This window comes from Myotis myotis, unplaced genomic scaffold (assembly GCF_014108235.1).
Source record: "Myotis myotis isolate mMyoMyo1 unplaced genomic scaffold, mMyoMyo1.p scaffold_m19_p_29, whole genome shotgun sequence".
Lineage (NCBI taxonomy): Eukaryota > Metazoa > Chordata > Mammalia > Chiroptera > Vespertilionidae > Myotis > Myotis myotis.
The window spans coordinates 1,569,178-1,594,784 of NW_023416334.1; the positions used below are offsets into that span (position 1 = coordinate 1,569,178).

At 46.5% G+C, this 25,607-nt stretch overlaps 1 protein-coding gene across 4 annotated transcripts in view; it reads right to left on the bottom strand.

The window, feature by feature from the left end:
* The window catches only part of TOP3A (DNA topoisomerase III alpha), a 38,076-nt gene that overhangs the window by 11,715 nt on the left and 754 nt on the right, over positions 1-25,607 (bottom strand). The window contains exons 1-13 of one of the 4 annotated variants that reach the window (XM_036296409.1): positions 15,362-15,403; positions 13,227-13,286; positions 12,194-12,267; positions 11,122-11,197; positions 10,284-10,392; positions 8,560-8,703; positions 8,238-8,408; positions 7,869-7,969; positions 5,850-5,924; positions 4,450-4,532; positions 3,116-3,323; positions 839-1,024; positions 541-670 (exon numbers count right to left, since the gene is read on the bottom strand). In XM_036296409.1, the coding sequence (XP_036152302.1) occupies positions 541-670; positions 839-1,024; positions 3,116-3,323; positions 4,450-4,532; positions 5,850-5,924; positions 7,869-7,969; positions 8,238-8,408; positions 8,560-8,703; positions 10,284-10,392; positions 11,122-11,197; positions 12,194-12,267; positions 13,227-13,286; positions 15,362-15,388 (1,444 nt within the window). In that variant the 5' untranslated portion in view covers positions 15,389-15,403. Of the gene's footprint in view, positions 1-540; positions 671-838; positions 1,025-3,115; positions 3,324-4,449; positions 4,533-5,849; positions 5,925-7,868; positions 7,970-8,237; positions 8,409-8,559; positions 8,704-10,283; positions 10,393-11,121; positions 11,198-12,149; positions 12,268-13,226; positions 13,287-15,361; positions 15,404-25,607 lie in introns of those variants that run through there. The other 3 variants (XM_036296408.1, XM_036296407.1, XM_036296410.1) reach the window with 3 other exon arrangements.

Here is a 25,607-nt window from a genome sequence, read left to right on the forward strand (position 1 = left end):
ACCTGCATGTATATGTGTATGTGTGTGTGTGTGTGTGTGTTGTAGGGTCTGAGGTGCCTGTGTGTGTGTGTGTGTGTGTGGTATAGGGTCGGAGGCGCCTGTGTGTACGTGTGTGTGTGTGGTGCAGGGTCTGAGGTGCCTGCATGTGTATATGTGTAAGTGTGTGGTACAGGGTCTGAGGCGCCTGTGTGTATGTGTGTGTGTGTGTGTGTGTGTGTGTGTGTATGTATGTGTGTGTGGTACAGGGTCTGAGGTGCCTGTGTGTATGTGTGTGTGTGTGGTGCAGGGTCTGAGGCGCCTGCCTGTGTATATGTGTGTGTGTGATACAGGGTCTGAGGTGCCTGTGTGTACATGGGTGGTGCAGAGCAATGGTAAGAACACTGACTGTGGAGTTATTTGGACCTACATTTTAATAAAACACACTTTGAGACCTTAGGTTAAGCCCCTAACTTCTCTGAGCCTCACTTCAGCTATAAGGCAGGGTCCACATTAGTAGTTGTGCTTGAGAGCTGCTAGTTACCATGGTAATGAGCTACTGACCAATGCCATGCTTCTCCATGAGGGCAATGAGGTCGGCTTCAGTGAGCAGCTGGGGCGGACTAGTCTCCCCGTCCACCATCTCCACGGTGCTGGGCTGAAAACAGGAGCCTCTCTCATACACAGGGAGGGTCTACAGAGAGCAGAAGCGTCAGTCAAACCATTCTGCCACGGCACTCAGCAAAAGACAGCTTCCGGTCCTAGGAACATGCCCCCTCTAGCAATGGTTCTAGGGTGGGACCACGACTGCCTTCCCGTCCCCCAGGCCCACGGTTGTCTGACTGCACCTATGATTCATTACCTTGTCACTCCAGCGATCATATGGGTACACATCCAGATAGTTTCGGGCCAGAATCATGAGACCATGAGCCACAAAGCGTTCCTGAGAGATGTCAATCTCCACAGTAGTCTCCTGCCCCTGAGCATCCTGGGAGCAGCAAGCTAGGAAATGGCGAACGATAAACTCATATAGTCGCTGTTCATCTCCCTGTGAAGAAAAGAAAGCTGAGACTCCCTCTAGATCTAGAACAACGCTGCTCGGGTCTCAGCATCACTGCTGTGCCACCTGTGTAGGCCCCTCTCAGGCCACAGTCCGCACAGAACAGAGCGCACCACGCCTGCCCCCCTGCTCGAACGCGGCGTGCCAGGCCACGGCCCTGGTGCTATGGACGTAGGCTGATAAACCGCACGACTCTCGTCAGGCAAAGATCAGCAACAGAGTCATGCTGCCCTCAACAGTGGGAAGTGACGTTTTGGCCATAAACCCAACCTAAACAGACAACCAGGAGAAAGCATAAGAAGTAACAAGACACCCTCGTACATTAGAGATATAGGGTAAGTTTGCAGCCAGCAGCCTTAGACCAATTTCATGAACACAGGGTTGGTGATTTTCCACCAATTCAGTAATCCAGCATTTGGTGAGGCTCAGTCTAACAAGAGCCCATAAGATGTTCATGCTTGTATCCATTAATGCTCCTTCTAAGAATGTATTAGAAGAAAATAATGAGAGATCTGCACTAATATTTATGTATACACCTGTTAACTTTAGTATATCATGTATCTAAAAGTTGGAACAACTTAATCCTTCAGAAACAGACTTGGCAAAATAAGTTACAGACCAGCTATGCAGTCATTAAATATACTTTAAAATATTTCAGCACATGGAGAAACATAAAATGGAAAAAAATAGTTTATGAACTATTTAAGGCTGCAGTTTTAATGTAAGAATATTATACATATGCATAGAAAACGGATGGTTCTCAGGAGGAGGTAAGATTAGAGGACATCTTTTTCTTTCTCAATTGTCTAAAATGAATATGTATTACTTTTTAAATCAGAAAAAAAATAGCCTGGCCTGTGTTGCTCAGTGGTTGAGCATCAACCTGTGAACCAGGAGGTCAGGGCACATGCCTGGGTTGTGGGCTTGATCCTTAGTGTGGAGCGTGCAGGAGGCAGCCGATCAATGGTTCTCTCTCTATTTCTCTCTTCTCCTTTCCTCTCTGAAATCAATAAAAATATGTATTTTTTAAAAATCAGAAAGAATAATGTGTTACTAAAAAGAGAAAGAGTCATAACCGGTTTGGCTCAGTGGATAGAGCATCGGCCCTCGGACTGAAGGGCCCTGGGTTTGATTCTGGTCAAGGGCATGTACCTTGGTTGCAGGCACATCCCCAGTAGGAGTGTGCAGAGGCAGCTGATCGATGTTTCCAACTCTCTATCCCTCTCCCTTCCTCTCTGTAAAATCAATAAATATAAAAAAATAAAATTTAAAAAAAGGAGAAAGAAGCCCGGCTCAGTGGATTGAATGTTGTCCCATGCACCAAGAGGCCTCTGGTTCGAGTCCCGGTCAGGGCATACTCCTGGGGGTGGGCAGGAGGCAGCCGATCGATGTTTCTCTATCATTGATGTTTCGACCTTCTCCCTCTCCCTTCCTCTCTGAAAAAAAAAAAAAAAAAAAAAAAAAAATTAAAGAAAAAAAGGGAAGAAATAAGAAAAGGAAGAACAAGAAGGGAGGAGGAGGAAAAAAGAAGGAAAAAGAAGAAGATACCAGACTTCACAACCTGCAGATGTCAAACAAGCCTCACTAGCTGGGGCATCACAGAGCTTCCCGCCGCAGCTGAGCACATGCGAAGTGTGACAGTCCTGCTGAGTGGAGTATGGCAGGAGGGGATGTGAAAGTTTGGGGAAGGCAATGGAAACGGATCCAGTTTTGGGAGGATGAATAGGATTCTTCCAGGTGACAAGGGAACGAGAGGGCCAGGGTTCTGTGTGGGTGGGGGGCTGTGCAGAGATCAGTTTGGGGGTGCAGGGAAGCAGCAGAGGGAGCTGACAGAGTGGGGAAGTGGGTGGGCCGGGTAGAGAGCAGAACCCGCCATAGGGGTCTTTCATGGAAGCCAGGCAGAAGACTGTGAAATAGGAGAGAGAGCTTGTACAATAACACCTCTTTTCTGAAATGGAGGAGATATTTCACAATCACATAGTTCCTACAATAAGAGCCCACTAGAGTAAATTCAAATGCCACCACTGACCCCTCACCTCCCTCTGGGTTCCAGGAGGCAGCAGAGCCAGGGAAACCAACCTGCAAGCTGTTGGTGTATTTCGTGGGGTGGATGGGAGGGTGGGCTTGGTCAGATTTGTTCCCGTTGCGGGGGGTGGGGCCCCCCTGCTCTAGAATGCTCTGGGCAAAGGGCCCCCAGCGTGGATCCGGCGTCTGCTGCTCCACCAGTGCTGTCAGGTTTAAGTCTCTGGGGAAAATGTTTGTTTCAGTTCTGGGATAGCTGATGTACCTAAAACAAAGGCAGACAAACAGAACAAGAGATTGGTCTACAAACAACTGAATTTGGTTGAAAACACGTGGTGACACCAGCAATAATTCATCTGAACCAGCCAACTCAAATGAAGGCAACCTTGTTACCTACACTGATAGAAGTCCAGAGATGTGTCCCCCAGAAGGGGCGAGAGACGCAAAGAAGTCAAAGGATAAATGAAGGGAGGGCACAGCAAGGGCACACTCTCAGCTCGGCTCTGCCAGCAGCTGTGTGCCGGGCACATCCAGGGCCTCCTCTATGTCAGTCTGACAGAGCAACCGCACGCTGGCCCGGCAGCTCCAACAGTGCACACGCCTACACTTCTCTCCAGGCACAGACACAGCAGTGCTGCCCAGTGAGCTGCCATGTAGACCCCTGTGCAATTCAAGCTTTCGTTAGCCACCTAACCACTGCTGAGATGGTTTGCGTTCTTTTTTTCATGCAAATCTTTGAAACCCAGTGTATAGTTCACACTTAAGCACATCCTAACTCAGACACCCCAAATTTCAGGCACTCAGCAGTCAGCCGGTCTGTGCGGATCGCACTGGCCCTGGATGGCACGGGGGGCCCATGACCCTGGAGGCAGGATGGCTTACAACAGGCAAACAACTCCTAGAGCAGTGGTTCTCAGCCTTCTGGCCCTTTAAATACAGTTCCTCATGTGGTGACCCAACCATAACATTATTTTCGTTGCTACTTCATAACTGTAATGTTGCTACTGTTATGAATCGTCATGTAAATTATCTGATATGCAGGATGGTCTTAGGTGACCCCTGTGAAAGGGTCGTTCGACCACCAAAGGGGTCGCGACCCACAGGTTGAGAACCGCTGTCCTAAAGGTAAGGTGCTGCCTGCCACCTGCCAGGGCCCAGGGGGAGTTGCTGGGGGATCAAGACTGGGGTTTGAATTTACTCTATGGACCCTTGTTTTAGAAGAGATTTTGAAATAACTTTTTCATTATTAGGAAAGAGAAGTCAGTGTCAAAATTCTTCTACTTCAGAGCTTAAGTGATATCTAGACAGTGTGTTTCCCCATAAACTCTATTTCTAAAGTATTTCACGTTGATGAAGATGCATCAAATTCTACCCACAGGTGAGACATTTACCCCTGAGTGTAGAGTTTCTCGGCGATCCTCATGGTCTCTTTGGCGCTTATTCTCAGCTTGCGAGAGGCCAGCTTCTCCAGCTCCTGTGAATGTCAGCAGGCACGTTAGGGTGTAGCGCAGCCAGAGGGCACGGCACAGCCACACCGCCATCTCCAGACTGGCTGGGCCCGTCGCTCCAGCTGCTGTCACTTAGAGGGAGAAAGACTGTGCTGAGAGGAAATTCCTGGGCCTGCCCAGCAGAGCCAGGATCTACTCCAGTGGTTCTCAGACCCTGATGTGCAGAAGCAAGAATCACCTGGGAAGCAAGCAGATTCCCAGGCCCTGAGCACTAGGGATTCTGACATAAGCAGGGAGAGGCCGGCAATCTGCATTAAAAAAAACTCCAACTTGAGGATATGGTATTATAGATTTATAGAGAGAAGGAAGAGAGAGAGACATCAATGTGAGACAGAAACATCGATCAGTTGTCCCTGTGGGCCCTGTGACTGGGGATGGAACCCTTAACCTAGGTATGTGCCCTGACTGGGAATTGAATCCACAACCTTTTAGTGTAGGAGCTGATGCTCCAACCACCTGAGCCACCCAGCCAGGAAAGGAAATTTGCGTTTTTTAACAAGCACCTAATACAGATTCTGACACCGACAGTCTGAGCACCCCAGTTTGGGAACACCCTTAGAATCCTGGACGTTCCCCTGAATGATGAATGCCATTCTGCCAGCCTCCTGGGGGAGAACCGGCGGCCCTTTCCCCGGCTGACATCCCACAATGCTCGGCGACATGGCAAAGTATCCACCCGGTGGGGGAGAGACACTCCTGCCTACTGTCTGGAAGCAAAGCTGCTTCGTGTGGCCTCCAGCACGCGCGGCCCCCAGCACGCGCCCTCTGCGTTTTCAGCCTCTGGAGTCGGCCTTGACAGGATGCTCTCTGACTTCCCCTGCACACTGGGGAATGCGTTTACTCAGACTGGGTGGGGCTCGTAGAGTCAAAGAATTTGTTCTTGAGTAGGCTCATAAAGCAGATATTTAAACATTTATATATTATGCAGAAACATTTTTTAAAAAAGAACTTAGCTGGGAAAAACAAAGTATTCCAATTACAATTCTAAAAAATAAGCATATGAAAAAAAGAAGGCGCCAAGGTTACACCAGTAATTACACAAGAATGGTGAGGTGATGGCTGATTTATCTCCCTTTTGTTGTTTCCCAAACTCCACAGAAAATAGTTACATTGCATTAATAACTTAAATATTAAAGAAGCAGAGGCCAGCAGGCCCAGGGTTTGGAGTTTCTGTTTTTTCCAAGTGCTTTCCTGTGTGGCCCTGTGAAGAGTGATGTCACTGGGCCATGGTCTGGTCCCCAAAACAGGAAGTCAGCGGCTGGCGAAATCCCCCCAGAACGTACCACAGTGTCCAAAGCTTGAGGCCTCCACTTGCTCTTTGCCTTAGAACTGACCTCCACCACAGTCGCCCTGGGGTCCTGGAAAGCCAAGAAAAGCAGAGGCACGTGAACCTGCTGACGCCCGTCTGCCGCTTTCCCGCAAGGCCTGCTCAGCATTCTGCTCACCCACCGTCAGCAGAGACCCTGCTCATCCCGCGGAAGCGCTCCATGCACACCGGCTGTCGTCCAGTGCGGGGGTGCCATCACCACCTTCCCACTCAAACAAGACCACGAGGGGCAACTCACAAGCCCTCCGGTGCCCCCTTGGAGCCTGTGGACGACAGCAGCCTACGCCTCTCCTAAGTATGGTCTCCAATCTCGCGTGCATGGAGTTACTTTTTTTTTTTTAATTCTTGATAATACAGAATTAGAAATAGGAGAAATTCTATAATACAAGCTGAAGAAACTAATTTTAAGACCAACTTCACACTTTTAAGAGACTTCAAGTAGACAAAGAACTCAACTTAAGTGATTTGGAAATGAGAATATTTATATATCAAAATGCAAATCTCCCTTTCCAAATAGACTGGGACCAGGTGTGCTTGACAAGGAGCTCAAAGTATCCCACCTGCTTTTTTTTTGTACCATCCTATATAATAAAAGCGCAGTATGCAAACTGTCCCCTCAACCGGGAGTTGTCCAGGAGTCTGACCAGGGGGCGGGGCCAGCCAGTTGAAGGGAGGGAGGTCCTGGCCAGCGGCGGCAGCAGCAGCAGGCGACGAGGGTGAGGGGTGGGGGGAAGGGATGAAGGTCCCAGAGGAAGGGAGGAAGTACCCAGCCGGCAGCCAGCAGCCACTAGGGGCCCTACCAGTGCACGAACTTTGTGCACTGGGCCTCTAGTATCCTAATAAAGCACATAAAAGGGCAGGTCTTTTTACTGAAGAGATAAACGTGCAGGGTGGCTGTGTGACCTTCATGGTCAAAGGGTGAAGTAGTGGACAGACAAGTGACTGCTGGGAGGCAGCGTGGTCTGCAGGAGCTGGAGTCAGACACACTGGGACCAGTCCCTGCTCTGCCCCTTACTGGCTCCAATGTGTCTGTGCAGTTCCTTCACTCTCTCTAGCCCCTCATCTGTAAAATGAGACCGCCACTCGCGTAGGCAGTGTTCTAAAAGAAGTCACATGTAAACACACGGTGTGTCTGGCATGAAGCAGGTGCTCAGTAGTCATTACTTTCCCTTAGTAAATCAATGCTAACCCTGCCAATGGCTACAGCTGAGAAGCACAGCTGACTCATCAAACCTAGAGAGCTCCAAGTTTTCTTTAGGTGCCACAGTGTGCAGCCCCTGCGTGAACACTGGCAGTTGTGTGCTGACTGATAGGAAGCAGCATCGCAAAGTGGACAGTCAGCCTGAGGGACACAGCTGAGCCGCTGACTGGCCTGTGGCTGAGTAGTCCTTTGCATGTGCTGCTCTCTTGACGGCCACACGCTTTCCCCAGGCCCTCCTTGGCTGCCTGCTGCTACTCACTCCGGCCTGCCCTGACATACCTTTCATGACCACCATGCCTAGAACAGTCCCCCTTTCTGCTCCCCCTGGCCATTCTCTATTAATTTATCCTGTTACCTCCAGTCCTTTATCATTGTGTAAAATTAACTTGTTCACTCATTTGAGACTTTCATCTCTTTAGATTTCATCTGACCAATGGTTGAAAGAGTCAGACCAGAAGCTGTCCAGCTCCTTCCACTCTGAGAGTGCACGGCCTGCCCTGGCCCAGCGGGTCCTTATCAGCTGCTATGACAGGCCTTGGCTTCAGGGGAGAGTTTAGCAAACATTTCTCATTTTACCTAAAAACTCCACAGGTCCTTTCCTTCCCCAATTTTTAGTGTTTTCATGAGGTTCTACTCTTACTGGTCCCAAAAAGTGATATCCTGAAAGCTACAGCTCAGGGGGAAACGGGACAGGATCGCTTCTGCCACTAGAGAGGGACTGACTTGGGAAATTACAATTTTCCCAGATCATTGAGATTTCAAAATATTTCTTACCTCCATGCACAGCTGATAGAGGACAAGACAAGCCGTGTGGTTAAAGAGACGATGCCTTTTCCAGCTGAATTCTACGACGCCGTCCCTGTGGTCATGCGTTACTATTGGGGAAACGCAAACAGGAGGCTGTGCCTCAGCCACATGACATGACAGGTGAACTAGGAGTATTACAGTGAAAGTCAAAAGAATATGAAATAGAGAAGGTCACTGAGGAAACGATAAGTGGATTCTGAATATTGTAATGAGGTAGAATAAAGAACAGCCAAACTAGAAATCAAGTAAACAGTGAATTAGTGCCGCGGACGCTCATGGAGCCCTTGGCTATTCGGGGCCTGTAGGTTCCATATCATAAACAAGTCCCAGCCCCACCTTTAATTCTATGGAAGATTTCTGGCACGAAAGCCTGAATGGCTTTGAACCTCTCCACCACAAACCCCAGGGTTGGGAACTGGCAGCTGCCGTAACTGATTAGCTGCTCTGCCAACACCTGGGGGAAAATCTTCTGCAGCCTCAGGGTCTGGAACCTCGTGAAGGCAGCTCCTGGAAAGTGAGGAGGGAAAGGAAGAACAAGAAAATGATGAACTGCAAGGTCAAAGCCAGCTGCACATATTTACACACAAACCTCATCTTGGTTCCATGACCAAAGCCCAACAGCTGCGTGCGCCAGCAAAGGCCGGCTGCGGCCCCTCACCGATCCTCAGGTCCAGCTCCTGCCTCACGTCCACAGCATCGCTCACTCTCTGGTCGGGCTGGGTCAGGTTTTCACAGGCCATCGTGACAGCGCGGGGGGTGATCTCAGAGAAACGGGCCCTCCACACCTGCAGACTGGGCTTCACTGCAGATCAGAAAGAGTGGCCAAGGTCAAAGCCAAGTCACACGGCCCTCTCATCATAAAGGCCACCTTGGACGAAGAAAGCTGGACAGTTCAAGAAGCTGTGAAGCATCCAATTGAAAGAGCAATATGCAAGCTGAGCACTGTCAGTAACGACAGCGGCCTGAATTTAGCTATTAACTGAGACGGTCTTAGTGAGCCTTTCAAGACTTTAATTTCACCTGCTCTCAGACCTTTCGGGAAGAGAAAAACGTTAATTAACAGATCCGATGGGGGATTTCGTGTCCTGTCATGGAAATAACACATACACTCTCCCTGGAAGTTAATGCATTTAAATGCGAGAGTCGCCTTGGCTCAGCTGGCTGGAGTGCCGTCCCACACACTGAAAGGCTGTGGGTTCCATTCCCAGTCAGGGCACATACTCAGGTTGCGGGTTCCACACCCAGTCGGGGTGCATACTGGAGGCAACCGATCGATGTTACCCACTCACATCGATGCTTCTCTTTCTCCTTCATCCTTCCTCTCTCTAAAAAAATATTAATACCTTACAACAAAAATTTTTTAAAATTAAATTAAAACAAATTTTCAGGAATCATTATAGCTTCAGACTCACATTCAAGTTCACTTCAACATTTGTTAATGTTCAGGAGGTAAAATTAATATAGATTTTAAACAATGGAATCTTGCCCTGGCCGGTGTGTTAAGTGGTTAGAGCATCGGCCTGCCCACCGGAGGGTCTTGGGTTCGATTTCCGGTCAAGGGCATGGACCTGGGGTGCAGGTTCCGTTCCCACCCATAGTGGGGGCAAGTGTGGGAAGCAACAAATCCGTGTGTCTCTCTCCATGAATGTCTCTCCCTCCCTCCCCCTCCCCCTCTGTAAAACCAGTGGGAAAATATCCTCACTCCTCGGATGAAGATGTAAAAAGGAGTCTTACATAATGTTATTAGCCCTGTCGCCTCAACAAACTTAATTTTAAAACTGATCTGAGAGAGACCTCAAGCTGCTGCCCATTTATGCACTCGCTGGTTGATTCTGTATGCCCTGACCAGGGAGCGAGCCCGCAACCTTGTTGTACTGGGTCAACTTTTCAATCAACTGAGCTATCTGGCCAGGGAGGCTACTGACTGATGTGTGTGTCTCTCTCTCTCTCTCTCTCTCTCTCTCTCTCTCTCTCTCTCTCTCTCTCTCTCTCTCTCTGCCTCTCCCTTACTATCTCCCTTAAAAAGAACCAATAAAAAATATTTAAAATAAATAAAAAAATAGAAAATAAAGTCCCTGTTTCCAAGGACCTGGCCATGTACTTGGAGCTAAGGCCGGGGCTACCGGATCTGCGTGGTTGGCTCATTCAGTCCCCACGGCTCTGGGAACTGTGCCAGGCTGGTGGGCTTTCCAGAAGAGGAAGCCGAGGCTCCCAGGGGTCAGTGACTTGCTCCAGGACACACGGCCAGTGCAAATGGCAGGGGGACTCAGGAGGAAGAGTATATGGGGAGGAACTCAGGCGCAGCCACTCACACATCCATGCCGGAGAATCATCTACTTATGCATTCCCGAAGTACAGGAGCTCAGAAGGGGCATCACTTACCAGCCTTGCATACGTGGATAATCTCAAACCCAATATTTTCACCCTCTCTGTCACAGTCGGTCCAGATCACCAGGGCCTGGCACAGCCGAGTCTCTCGTTCCAGAGTTTTCTGAAGTTGGTAGGGAAAGAGCAGTGAGAGCACAGCCCGCGGCGGGACTACTCTGCACCTCTCCACTAAACAGACCTGACTGAGCATTAACAACGTTCTTGGAATATGCACCATGGTGAGAAAAAGAAACCAGAGAAAGCTGTGCTTACAGCTCTCGGGTGGTGAAGAAACTAGCACAGCCCTCCAGCTTAGAGTCACACTCCCCAATGAGCTTCTGGAAGCTGAGGTTAATGCAACTGTACCAGCAAGAAGAGACCTGAAACGCAGTTCTAACAGCACATGGGGCTCTAGTGCGTCTGGTTATGTCATGTCTGGTTTAAAAAGAACGGACCCCTAACTGAGTTTCATCCCAAGGTTTCCCAGTCAGCGCTGAGTTAGCTACAGGTGCTCTGACCGCTTGAAAACTCACAATTTACTGTCAAAGGACCATTTACACACTCTGTAGTCTCTTCATTCTAACTAGAGATGGGTCAGGGCTAGAATTAGTAATTTAACAATACTTATTCTGAGAGTTTATTTCAACAACTATTATTCACAAAAAGGCTGACTCCAGTCCCTTGGCCACTTAGTTTCAACGGCCTCATTTTGGGAATACTTTTTTTAATCACGGCACTTAGTTTGGTGGGAAACTTTGCCTCTGAATTCAATGCATTCAAAATACAGAAACCACTCAGTTCAGTGATCTCGTGGTGGTTCAACTCCAGTGCCATGTCTTCCGAAAGATCCCACCTTGATGTCTACAAAGTTCTCTGGGCAGTACTTCTCAATTTCTGCTTCAAAGAGGACAAGGGGATTGCAGCTCTGCCTAGAAAAGAAATGGAAACACACAAAGCCCACCTCAGCACGTCGGGAAAACTCTGCCCTGTGCACCCGGGGAGAGACCCACAGAAAAGCCCCGCATGAAATGCCAGAGGGTCAAGAGCAAGACTCAGACCCTCTGCACATGCACTTTCCACTTCCCAGGAGCACTAGCAGGAGCTGCTAGGAAGACATTCTAGAAGCCTCCATGCATATCTGCTATCGGAGAAATGCAACCCAATGACTGCATGACAAAGCTCTGGCTATTTTGGGGAGCACACTGCGATGGCTCTTTAAACCTGCGGTGAATCAGTTAATCCAAGGTCATTTCTACAGCCTCACGCTTTGTTCCTCCCAGAACTCAGATTCTGGAATCCTCACACCAAAGTGGTGGTGCTAGGAGGTGAGGCCTTTGGGGGTGATTAGGTCATGAGGGTGGAGCCTCATGAGTGGGATCAGGCTGCTTATAAAAGAGGCCACACAAACTCCCTAGACCAGCGGTTCTCAACCTTCCTAATGCCGCGACCCTTTAATACAGTTCCTCATGTTGTGGTAACCCCCAATTTCATTGTTACAAATTGAACATAATTAAACATAGTGATTAATCACAAAAACAATATGTAATTATATATGTGTTTTCCGATGGTCTTAGGTGACCCCTGTGAAAGGGTCGTTCGACCCCCAAAGGGGTCGTGACCCACAGGTTGAGAACCGCTGCCCTAGACCTTCCACCAGGTAAAGGCGCGGTGAGAGGCCGGCGGTCGGCACCCGGACCATGCTGGCACTCTGACCTCCTCCTTCCAGCCTCAGTAACTGGGAGAAGTAAATTTGTTGTTTATAAACCAACCAGTCTGTGGTATTTTGCTATAATAGCGTGAACTGACTCAGTCATCTTAGTATTATAGGTTACACAATAGGATCAATATGCCTCAAAATTCCTGTAATGTTCTACAACTTACTGTAATAATCGGAAAGTTCTGTCTCCCCCAAGAATTGTACTGACCATTTACGAAACTGCATCTGGAAATCATGAGCCAGCAAATGTCCAGAAACCGAGGTCATTATCATGGTAACATTCTAAATGGTAACAAAATTTGAGTCAGTCTTTTAGCAACTATATTTTGCTACATCATTCAAATAAAAGGGAAAAACTTCTATTAAGGAAATAAAAGTGGTTGGGGGGGGAGATGAATAGGCGGTGCAGAGGGTTTGCAGGGCAGTGAACGTAACAATGGACAGGTGCTTACTTACATTTGGCCAAACCCAAAGAAAGCACGACAGGGCATGAACCCTAACGTAAACTACGGGCTCTGAGCGGTTATAACGTGTCCAGGTAGGTGTGTCAGTTATAACAAATATTCCACTGTGTGGAGGGATCTTCTTTTGTTTTGTTTTTTTCTTTTCTTAATGAGGGATGTTCATAATGAGGAAGGCTGTGTGTGTGCATGGGGGGCGGGGAGGGGCAGAGGGTATGTGGTAACTCTGTACCTTCCTCTCCCCTCAATTTTGCTGTGAATCTGAAATTGCTCTAAAAAATTAAAGTATTAAAAAAATACACAAACAAAAAAACCCAGTTGATTGGGAAGAAACAAACATAAATAGAGCTCTTTGAAGCCAAAAGCCATAGTAATACAATGAAATCACCATTTTAATTCTAGTACCCTGATGCTTTTTGTAGCATTTAAAATTCCCCCCAACTGTTGCACATTAGCTTCTTGTTATAAAAACAGCTGAGATGGGACCACATTTTTTATTAAAAAGAGACTTCCTTACAAATTATAAAGTAGTCACCTGTAACCAGGGATCTTTAGGTCTTAACAATAGTTATTCTTAAAAGATGGCGACATATTCTACAATGGCCAGGCTGACTAACTCTTCTGGATTAAGTAATTCTAAAATACAAGCAATTTAGGGAGAACTTGTAGTAAACAGCTGCTCTTTTTAGCCACGATTAAAAATGGAGAGAATGCACACCAAAGTGGCACCTGATCTGAAAGCACGCCTCCGCTGTACGATAGAAATACTGTACCACCCACCTGGCCACACAGATGATAATCAAATTCATAGATCTTGTTGAATTTAGAAAGTCCTTCCCTCTATAAAACAAAACAAACAAAATACATAAACCACATAAGAAGGATTCCTCAGCATAAAGATCAAGCAAAACCCTGCTAAGTGAGAACATTAAAAATGCAACAGCATTTCCTACAGAGGCGAGGCTACCTTATTAAGACCATTTATTCAGTGGGCCTTAAACACAGGTACAAGCACGGACCCGATAAGGACCATGGAGTTTGGATGCTGGAAGGCGACTTTGAGATCAGCTAATACAGCATCTTTTTATAGATGAGAATGGACTTGTCTAAGGCCACAAGACAAATTAGTGGCAGAGAAGGGTTAGGGCACAGCTCTCCTGATTCTCTTTCCTCTCCACACATTCCTACCACTTCCTGACGATAAAATTGTGCCAATAAACCGTGAATGTGGGCAAACCATTCACCTTTCTGAACCACAATTTATAGGTGAATGAAGTTACCTCTAAGGTCTCCCTGGCTCTGAAATCTATGGACGCTATGAGACCCACTCAGGACTGGGGTCAGTCTACACAGCACTTCAGCTGCACTCCTGGATAAGCAAGAGCCTCTTTGAGCAGACCCCATCTTCTTCCGAAGAGGCTAAAAGTACAACAGACCCCTGAACAAGACAGGGTTGGGGCGCTGATCCTGAACAAGACGGGGTTGGGCAGCAACCCCCTACTCAGTCAAAAAACCCTCGTGTAACTTTTTAAAATTCTCACCGGAGGTTATGTTTTTACTGATTTTGAGAGAGAGATAGGGAGGGTGGGAGGGAGAGAGAGGAACATTGAGGGGACAGAGAAACATCAATTAGCCTCCTGCTGCATGCACCCCGACTGGGAATTAAACCACAAATTTTTGGTGTACTCTAACCAACTGCGCCACCAGGGCCGCACATAACTTTTGACTCCCCCGAAACTTAACTACTAGTAGCATACTGTTGACCGGCTTAATAATGTAAACAGTTAGCATATATTTTGTATGAAATATGTATTGAATACTGTGTTCTTACAGTAAACTAGGGAAAAGAAAATGCTATGAAGAAAATTATAAGGAAAATACATTTACAATACTGTACATATTTATTGAAAAAAATCCACGCAAACGTGAACCCATGCAGTTCAAACCCATGTTGTTCAAGGGTCAACTGTGTTTGTGCATGTGAGTTTCACACCGACAATGCGCAGAAGACAAGAGACAGGCAAAATGGGAACTGAGGAAATTTCCGTTCAAGGGCCAAGAAAAATCGCTGTGGACAAGATTCTCCCTCAGCCTCACAAATACAATTTTTCTGGGTGGAACACTGAATGAGGTTCTTTGAGGTATAATGGCAAATTTATTTTTATTTTTCTAAAGATTTTTTCAAATTGATTTTTAGGGAGAGGGAGAGAGAGAGAGAGACATCGATAAAAGAAAAACACTGATTAGCTGCCTCCTGCACGCCCTCTACCAGGGATTGAGCCTGAAACCTGGGCATGTGCCCTGATCAGGAATAGAACTGTCAAGCTTTTGGTGCACAAGACAAGACCCAGCCAACTAAGCCACACTGGCCAGGGCCATAATAGCAACTTTAAAGAGGGATTTATCTGATACTTAAGAGTTCAATGCTAAAAAAATAAGAATAAAAAAAAACCTCAGTACTCTAATGTTGCCAAGGAAAGAGACGCCCTCTATAAATTCCAATTACTAGTTAAGCCTTTTCAGTACAGTAGCTCCCCTTACTCTCAGGGAATACATTCCAAGACCCCCAATAGATCCCTGAGTCCTCAGTACCACTGAACCCTACATATACTGGTTTGTTTGTTTTTATCACACACATACCTTTTTACTTACAGGAAGCATTTTATGGATCCCTTTGGCATATCTGAATTGCCAGCTGTTGTGCTTTGGGGCATCATTAAGCAAAATAAGGGCTCCCTGAACACATGCACTGTGATACCACCACGTCCAGCTGTAACTGAGACGTCTGCTGAGCGAGTGGTGGGCGGGCAGGTAGCGTACACAGCGTGGGCGCTGAAAGGATTCCCACGCGGACACAGTGGAACAGCACAAGATTTCATCATACTATTCAGAACGGTGCACAAGTTAAAACTTACCATTTGTTTATTCCTGGAACTTTCCATTTAATATTTTCAGAGTGTGGTTGACCATGTAACAAATCATGAAAAGTGAAACCTCGGATAAGAGGAGACTACGGAAATACGGAATAAAAACTGCTTAATCAATGGTTTCTATTTCCTTCCCCCCTAACTCTTTTTAAGGAAGCAATAAACTCTTCTCAAACAAAATCTTACATGGACCCTGACACACAACCAGGCTGAGGCACCGGCTGAATCCTGCTCCTCAACCTTTCCCCGCCCAGCGGCCGCAGTGGCGCCGAGGTGCACACCCACGGCCCTCTGGTCTCTTTGGAACAGCGTCTGTAGCCACTGTCCCGATGCTCTCCAGCCAGAGAGGTACCTAACAGCATGTGGGGCCCCAGGCTCAGGGCTTTCCGAGGAAGCCTTCCTTACCCATGGGTAGTCTTGAGGATGTAAAATGTTTTCCTGATATTTCAAACTTTCCTCCCTGTAATTCCGAGGATAGTACACAACTGTGTGATTCTACCTCTTGGGTGAAGTTCTCAGATGCTTTAGGCTGCTCCCAAATTACAGTGGCGTTTTGGAGACTAAAGAAAGGAACCCTAGTTGACAGACCAAGAGTGTAGCTTCTGTGATGTCTTTTCAGTGCTCCCCACCCTACTGAAGAAGAGCCCATCACACCTTCTCTGAGCATGCTGACCACACTGCTGCCACCGAGTCTGCAGCAGGATCCTTTTAAGATTCCTCCTTCTGCCCTGGCCAGTGTAGCTCAGTCATCCTGTGCGCCGAGAGGGGGCCAGTTCGATTATGGGTCAGGGCACATGCCCGGGTTGCGGGCTGGATCCCCAGTACAGGGCATGCAGGAGGCCATTGATGCCTCTCTCCTTCTCCCTCCTCTCCCCCCTCTCTCTCTCAAATCAATAAAAACATATTTTTAAAATTTTATTTAAAAAAATTTCTTCTGAATATAAAAATAAAACTATGAAAACTATAGAAAAGTCCTCAAGGACCTATAAGTTACTAGCAGTGATTGCTGTGGGTGGTGAGGACAGTGTACTTGATATACATATGTAGTCCCTGAACTGTTTGCAATTACAACTGTTTAAGTACTACTGTTAACAAAAGAAAAAGATTCTATCCTGTTAATGTTTTGTTGAATTTCTTTTAAGTACATATATGTATTTTTTTAAACATAGGTTTAAAAGTCTTTTCCCTTAACAGATATCTAATCCTATATAATAAAAGGGTAATATGCAAACTGACCCTAATAGGAGAACGACTAGGAATGACTGGTCACTATGACACACACTGACCACCAGGGGGCAGACGCTCAATGCAGGAGCTGCCCCTTGGTGGTCAGTGCGCTCCCACAGGGGGAGCTCCGCTCAGCCACAAGCCAGGCTGACGGCTGCCAGCACAGCGATGGTGGTGGGAGCCTCTCCTGCCTCCTTAGCAGAGCTAAAGATGTCCGACTGCAGCTTAGGCCTGCTCCCCGCTGGCAAGTGGACATCCCTGAGGGCTCTCAGGCTGCCAGAGGGAATGTCTGACTGCCAGCTTAGGCCCGATCCCCTGAGGGGTCCCAGACTGCGAGAGGGCACAGGCTGGGCTGAGGGAACCCCCCGAGTGCACAAATTTTTGTGCACCGGGCCTCTAGTCCTATATAATAAAAGGCTAATATGCAAATCAACTGAATGGCGGAACGACCAGTCGCTATGATGCACACTGACCACTAGGGGGCAGATGCTCAACGCAGGAGCTTCCCCCTGGTGGTCAGTATGCTCCCATAGGGAGAGTGCCACTCAGCCAAAAGCCCTGAGCTGGGTTCACAGCTGGTGAGCACAGCAGTGGTGGCAGGAGCCTCTCTTGCCTCCACGACAGCGCTAAGGATATCCGACTGCCGGCTTAGGCCCACTCCCCAGGGGAACAGGCCTAAGCTGTCAGTCGGACATCCCCCGATGGCTCCTGGACTGTGAGATGGCACAGGCCGGGTTGAGGGACCTCCCGCGGGTGCATGAATTTTGTGCACCGGGCCTCTAGTTATATATATAAAAGGCTAAGTAACTGTCCAACCATCACCTATGACGCACACTGACCACCAGGGGGCAGACGCTCAACACAGGAGCTGCTGAGCTGCGGTGACTTGGCAGTGGAGGTTCTCGGGTGATGGATCCTGGAACCAGAGAGGAAGGAGCCAGGGTGTGTCACCTGAGAATCGCCCTCTTACAATCCAGGACCTCTCGGGGGATATCAGAGAGGTGGTTTTGGCCCAATCTCCGCAGGCCAGGCCGAGGGACCCCATCTGCTGGAGAGACCCTGCTCACTCCACAGATGCTCTTCAAGCCCTGGCGCCGCCCCAGGTGCAGCCAGCTGGGGAGGGACCGTGGGAGGTTGGCCTCAGGGCGTGTCCAGCCTGTCTTGCCCATTCCCACCCCGCCAGCCACCTTCTAATTAATTTCCTTTCAATGTGCACGAATCCATGCACCGGGGCATTAGTGTATTATAAGGACATATAATTTACTTAATCATTCTATTTCCATTACTGGTTCTTATTATTTCAATTCCTTGCTCTCATAAAACTGCAATGGCTGCCATTTGATTTTGATTTGTATGTGCATGTGTTAGCACCGCCATCAGAATTTAAGTCTCTTAAAAAGTAGAGATTATGGCATTTGATACCATGTAATTTACACGTGATTTTCATGTAGCAGGCTCTGTCTGAGGGATGAATAAACAGATAGGACCTGTCACTATTCTTAGGGAGAGACGGACAAAGGGCTCGATAACTCGACCCATGATGACTGCCATCATCAAGAGAGATGAAAATGCATCTGGAAAGAGAGAAGGAAATGGATAGAGGGGACACTTAAGAAAGACTTCACAAAAGAGATTACACTTAGGTTGCCTTTTATTTTTCTTTGAAAAGATGGAGAATTCACCAGGAGAAAAGGAAATTATCATTCCAGGAAAAGGACCAAGATTTCGAGAGAGGAAAGGAGAGGTTAGAAACATTGATCAGCTGCCTCCTGCATGCACCCTACTGGGGATTGAGCCCGCAACCAAGATACACGCGCTTGACCAGAATCAAACCCAGGACCCTTCAGTCTGCGGCCCAATGCTCTATCCACTGAGCCAAACGGTTAGAGCTAGACCTTTTAACTTTTTTTTTTAAATATATTTTATTGATTTTTTACAGAGAGGAAGGGAGAGAGATAGAGAGTTAGAAACATCGATGAGAGAGAAACATCGATCAGCTGCCTGCTGCACATCCCCCACTGGGGAAGTGCCCGCAACCCAGGTACATGCCCTTGACCGGAATCGAACCTGGGACCCTTCAGTCCGCAGGCCGATGCTCTATCCACTGAGCCAAACCGGTTATGGCTAGACCTTTTAACTTTTAAACTGTTTCCATCATTCCCTTCTTTTCCTACTCAAACTGTTTCCAGGGTTCTAGAGTTCAGGCCTCCGATCTCTCACATGAGGAACTCCAATTTGTCTCCTTGACTCCAGGTTTTCACTCTGGAAATCCTCTGCTGCCAGAGTGATTTTTTAAAACACAAATATGACCTCAGTACTCCCCAACTTAAAACCTACATTGCTCATATCAACTGGTGCAGAAAAATCATTTGATAAATATTCAACTTCCTTCAGAATAAAACCTCACAGCTAACATCATCGTACTCAATGGCAGAAAGCTTTTCCTCTAAGATGAGGAACAAGACAAGAATGTCACCATTGCTATCTGAGATTACTAGATTTTAGCCAGAGCAATTAGGCAAGAAAAAGAAAAACATTCAAATTGGAAAGGAAGAAGTAGAATTAGCCCAGCCAGTGTGGCTCAGTGGTTAAGCATCAACCTATCATGAACCAGGAGGTCACTGTTCGATTCCTGGTCAGGGCACATACCTGGGTTGTGGGTTCAATCCCCAGTGTGGGGCGTGCAGAAGACGGCCAATCCATGATTCTCTGTCATCATTGATGTTTCTCTCTCCCTCCCTCTCCTACAACCTGAGCCAAACGAGCTAGGGCAATAAAAAAAAAAAAAAAAAAAAAAAAAAAATATATATATATATATATATATATATATATATATATATACACACACACACACACACATATATATTTTCTTTAAAAAGAAGCAGCCCTAGCTGGTTTGGCTCAGTGGATAGAGCATCAGCCTGCAGACTGAAGGGTCCCAGGTTTGATTCCAGTCAAGGGCACATGCCCAGGTTGCGGGCTCAATCCCCAGTAGGGGGCATGCAGGAGGCAGCCAATCAATGATTCTTTCTCAACATTAACTAAAGGCCCAGTGCACGAAATTCATGCATGGGTGCGGTCCCTAAGCTGGCTGGTGATTGAAGCGCGAGCATCTGGTGTGGAAGGGTAGGTCCCAGCTGACCTCTGGGCCTGGGGCAGCACCTGGGCCCCCACGTGCCCCTCTCCACCTGAGTCACGGTGCCCAAGTCTCCACGTGGAGATGTGGTGAGCGCAGCTGGACACTGAAGACCAGGGTGCAGCATGGGCCTCTGGGCCACCCAGCGGTGCCGCACGAAAGCCAGGCGGGCAGCATACTCTCTCCTGGCTGGCCTCCCAGACCGGCTCCTGCGTGAACCCATGGGGAGCCTGACCAACCCCTGCGGTCTCCTGCAGCTGTGGCTGGGCTCACCCGGAAGAGGCCTTGCAGATGCAGGGCAGGCTCCACACAGGCGCCCGGCACCCGAGTGTGCGGGCTTCCCTGGCGTGCGAGCCCTGGCGTCCCAGGGGAGTGAGAGCAAGATCTGCAGACACCTCGCACCTCCGTCTCCGTTACCCCCGCCCCCAGGTAGCCATATTCTGCGCTGCCCCCTGGTGGTCAGCACCAGAGTGGTAGAATTCCCGGTCTCCGGGTCAAATGAATGCCAGAGGGGACAATTTGCACATCAGGCTTTTATTATATAGGATGTTTCTATTGCTCTCCTTCTCCCTTCCTCTCTGAAATCAATAAAAATACTAGTATTTTTTTTAAAAGAAGCAGAATTATCTATATTCACAGACAACATGATCTTACAGACAAAAATGCTAAAGAAGCCACAAAAAAACATTAGTACTGATAAGTTCAGCAAAGTGGCAGGATACAATACACACACACACACACACACACACACACACACACACACACAAAACCTAGTAGCAATGAAAAATCTGAAAAGGAAATCAAGAAAACAATTCTATTCATAACAGTATCCAAAAGCCAATGAAACCGATAACACATTGCTGAGAGAACTTAAAGGCCTAAAAAAATAGAAAAAGTACCTGTGTACAGAGATTGAAGACTATATTAGGATGGTAATAATTCCCAAGGTGATCTACAAATTCAATGCAATCCTTACAAATACCCCAATAATTGTGTTTTGTTTTGTTTTAGAAACTCCTAATTTTTTCTTTTTCTTTATTGCTTTTTATAGAGAGGAAGGGCGAGGGAGAGAAACATCGACTGGCTGCCTCCTCTACGTCCCCTACTGGAGATTGAGCCCACAACCTGGGCATGTGCCCTGATAGGGAATGGAACCAGCAACCTTTTGGTGCATGGGATGATGCCCAACCAACTGAGCCACACTGCCAGGGCCCAATAATCTGTTTTTGCAGAAATGGTTAAGCTAATCCTAAAATTCACATAGAATTGCATGGGGCGCCGAATAGCCAAAACATTGTTTTTGAAAAAGAGAAGAACAAAGTTGTAGGACTCACACTGCCCAATGTCAAAATTTACTACCAAGCTACAGTAATCAAAGCAGTGTGGTACTGGCATACAGAACAACGGAATAGAACTGCGAGTCCAGAAATAAACCCAAACATCTACAGTCAACTGATTTTTGACAAGGGTGCCAGGACCATCCAAGGGAAAAGGACAGTCTTTTCAACAAATGGTGCTGGCAAAAACTGGTTATCCACGTGCATAAGAATAAAGTTGGATTCTTACTTTACACTATATAGAAACATTAAATATAAGAGCTAAAACTCTTAGAAATAAACACAGGGGCAAATCTTCATGACCTTGGATTTGACAATGATTTCTTAGATATGACACTAAAAGCATAAACCACAAAAGAAGAAAAACAGAAACTGGAGCTCAAAAAAAATTAGAATCTTTTGTGCACCAAAGAACACTATCAAGAAAGTGAAAAGACAACCCACTGAATGGAATGAAATATGTGCAAATCATACATCTAACAAGGATCTACTATCCTAAATATAAAGAACTATTATAACTCAATAAAAGACAAACATCTCAATTAAAAAACGGACAAAACAAACATTTCTACAAACAAGATACACACAACAGTGGCCAATAAGCACACAAAAAGAGCTCAGTGTCATTAATCACTTGGGAAGGGCAAATCAAAACCATATTGGCCCTGGCTGGGTGGCTCAGTTGGTTGGAGCACTGTCCCGTACATCACAAAGGTTTTGGGTTTGATTCCAGGTCAGGGTGCATATGAGAGGCAACCATTGATGTTTATCTCTCTTTAAAAATCAATAAAACATATCCTTGGGTGAAGATCAAAAAAACAAACAAAAACCCACAATATAATGGGCAAAAAATGTTGGTGAGGATGTGGAGAAATTGAACATTGCTGGTGAGAATGTAAAATGTTCCAGCCAATGTGAAAAATAGTTTGGCAGTTTCTCAAAAAGTTAAATACAGAGTTAACTTATGACCCACCAATTCCAGTCCAAAGGAATTTACTGCAAAGAACCAAAAACAGGTATTCAAATAAAAGCGTGTACATGAACGTTTATAGCAGCTCTAATTCACAATAGCCAAAGGTGGAACCAATTCAAATGTCCATCAACCAGTGATTGAATAACAAAATGTGATCTATCTATACAATAGAATATTATTCAGTTATAGAAAGGAACAAAGTACCAATACATGCTACAACATGGATGATTTCAAGAACATTGTGCTAAGTAAATGAAGCCTGACACAAAAGGCCTCATATTATGATTCTTTTTTATATAAAATATCCAGATAAGCAAATACTTGGGGACAGAAAGCAAATTAGCAGTGCCAGTGGCTGGGAGAAGCAGAGAATAGTAAGTGACTGCTTAATGGCGGTGGGGTTTCCTTTTGGTGATAAAAAAAAATCTGGAACTAGGGACTACATCAAAATAAAAAGCTTCTGCACGGCAAAAGAAACCATCAACAAAACAACAAGAAAGCCCACTGCATGGGAGAACATATTTGCCAATGTTTTCACCGATAAGGGTTTAATCTCCATCATTTATAGGGAACTCATACAACTTAACAAGAGGAAGATAAACAATCCAATCAAAAAATGGGCAAAGGACCTAAATAGACACTTTTCAAAAGTGGACAGACAGAAGGCCAAGAGACATATGAAAACATGCTCCAAGTCACTAATCATCCGAGAGATGCAAATCAAAACAACAAGGTATCATCTCACACCTGTCAGAATGGCTATCATCAACAAATCAACAAACGACAAGTGCTGGAGAAGATGCGGAGAAAAGGGAACACTCGTACACTGCTGGTGGGAATGCAGACTAGAGCAGCCATTATGGAAGACAGTATGGAGTTTCCTCAAAAAGTTAAAAATGGACCTCCCATTTGACCCAGTGATCCCACTTCTAGGAATATATCCCAAGAAACCAGAAACACCAATCAGAAAGGATATATGCATCCCTATGTTCATAGCAGCACAATTTACCATTGTGAAGATCTGGAAACCACCTAAGTGCCCACCAGCAGATGAATGGATTAGAAAACTGTGGTACATCTACACAATGAAATACTACACTGCTATAAAAAAGAAGGAATTACAATTTGCAACAGCATGGATGGAACTGGAGAGCATTATGCTAAGTGAAATAAGCCAGTCAATGAAAGAAAAATACCACATAATCTCACTCATTTGTGGATAATAAAGACCATTATAAACTGATGAGCAAAAATAGATACAGAGGAGAGCAGCATCAAACAGACTGTCAAACTACAGCGGGAAGGCCGGGGAGGGTTGGAGGTAAGAGATCAACCGAAGGACTTGTATGCATGCATATAAGCATAACCAGTGGACACAAGACACTGGGGGGTAGGAGAGGTTGGGGGAATGTCAAGGGAGAAAAAAAAAGGAGACATATGCAATACTCTTTGTAATACTTTAAGCAATAAAACAAAATTTAAAAAAAATCTGGAACTAGATAGAGGTGATGGTTGCGCAATATTGTGAATAAACTAAATGCTACTGAATTGTATACTTCAAAGTAGTTAAATGGTAAATGTTGTATGTACTTTAACACTTGTGCATAAAATACATGGCAGTCTAATACATTCAAGATCTTCCTTCAACTAATCTCTCTTGCTTAAGTCACTGGTCCCTCCTCCAATTCCTAACTCCTCAGTTTTTGAATACGCTAAGCTGTTTCAAGCAATTGGTTGTTCTTTATAGATATTGTTTCCACTGCCTGGTAATCTTTCAAGCCTCAGCTCAAACGTTTATCCAACAAACATGTACTGAAACGCTCCTGTATTCAAGGCACCGTATTAGATTCTAGGAATACAGCAATGAACAAAATAGATAGTCCCTTTCCAATGGAGCTTAGAGTCCAAGGAGCGAGGTGAGGACATCAAGTAAACACTTGCATTACTTAACTGTAATGGCAGGTGCCTTCCAAATAGAGAGGGCACCATGACAGCATATCACAAAGTGTCCCTCACCTAGTTGCAGGGGGAGAACCTTAAGGAAAAGGTTCTTGAAGAAGAGACATTTAAACAGAGCCCTGAAGAATACAGAAGTAAGTTAGTTAGGTGTAGATGGGCCATTTTCAAGAGGCCCAGACCTCCATAAGTTGACAAATACTGGGGCCGGTCACCAGGACTCTTGGCACTGAAAAGATGAAGCTCTCAGCTAGCACCCATACAACCGACTCTCACTAGCCACACACTAGAAAACAGAGGTCTAAGGAACCTGGGACTTGAAAGAAAAAAGAGCAGGGAACTTCTATCCCATGCTCTCAGAATGTTCTCCAGAATACATTTCAGGATCCACTTTTGTTATTTGAGAGATTTTCCTGAATAGTTCTTAAGACCTTCCTGTCAACTCCCTTTGAAAACCCTTTCTCACTTTCCCCTTCCTTTGTGCCCCCAGTGTGTCTAGAAACATCTTATCCCTTACTTGCCTCTCTCAGAATCAGTTTGTATGATAGTGTGAACCCTGAGAAAGAAGATACCTACTAAGAAGGACTCCTGGTGGCTAACTGGGCTCAAATTTAAAAAACAAACAGCCCTGGCCAGTGTGGCTCAGTTGGTTGAGCATGGTCCCATGCACCAAAAGGTCATTGGTTGCATTCCGGAAAGGGCACATGCAGGCTCCACCCCCAGTAGGGGGCGTGTATGAGGCAGCCAATGGAGGTTTCTCTCTCTCTAATCTAATTAAACAAAACAAACAAACAAAGCTCAGCAGCCATTTCTACACAGGGGCCTCTCACGCAATTTGCACTTTACAGAGAAGCCTGCACTGAACTGCCTGCCTACACTGTTACGTCACCTGAGACAGTCCTACTAAGGAGTTCCTGGAACAATATTTCAACCAATGGGAATGAGGCTTTCCCCATCCAATCGGAGCAGTGCTGCCATATCCTCATCCGCTTCTTCATGAACCAATCAGAGAAGCTCCATTCTGACCAATCACAGTGTCTTTTGGACCAATCAAACTGAGAGTTGGCGCGACATTTGCATGAGGAAGGACTAGAGGGGACCAGAGGTGGGACTTCTGGCAACATAAACCAGCGGCCTCTGCTGAGAGCACTTTCCCTTCCCACCTAAGGCAGTTCTCCCAGCTGGAGCTGAAACTGCAACACGGATGTGACCTCTCTGATGCTTTGCCCTGAATAGTTTCCTTCTTCACTGTGACCCCAAATTGGGGATTCCTGTGCTGAATTGGTACTAAGGACCATGGGTGAGGGCTGCCATCTGCCTCTAATCCCCAAACCTTACCCAATGTTGCCCTGTCAGTATACACTCGGGCTGTACAGTCAGCGGGGCTGCAGAAGGCAGAGGGAACGGCAGAAAACAGGAGGGCTAGGCCACCAGGGACGATCGGGCAGGGCGTGACTGCCAAGCTAAAGGAGTTTGGTCAGTGCTTCCCAACTTAACAGAGTTTTAGAATCCGGAGGAAAAGACGTTGAAATACAGGTTACCCCAACCTCACTCCAGGTCCGCCGAACAGCCACTGCCCCAGGTGGTTCTGAGGATCAGACAAGT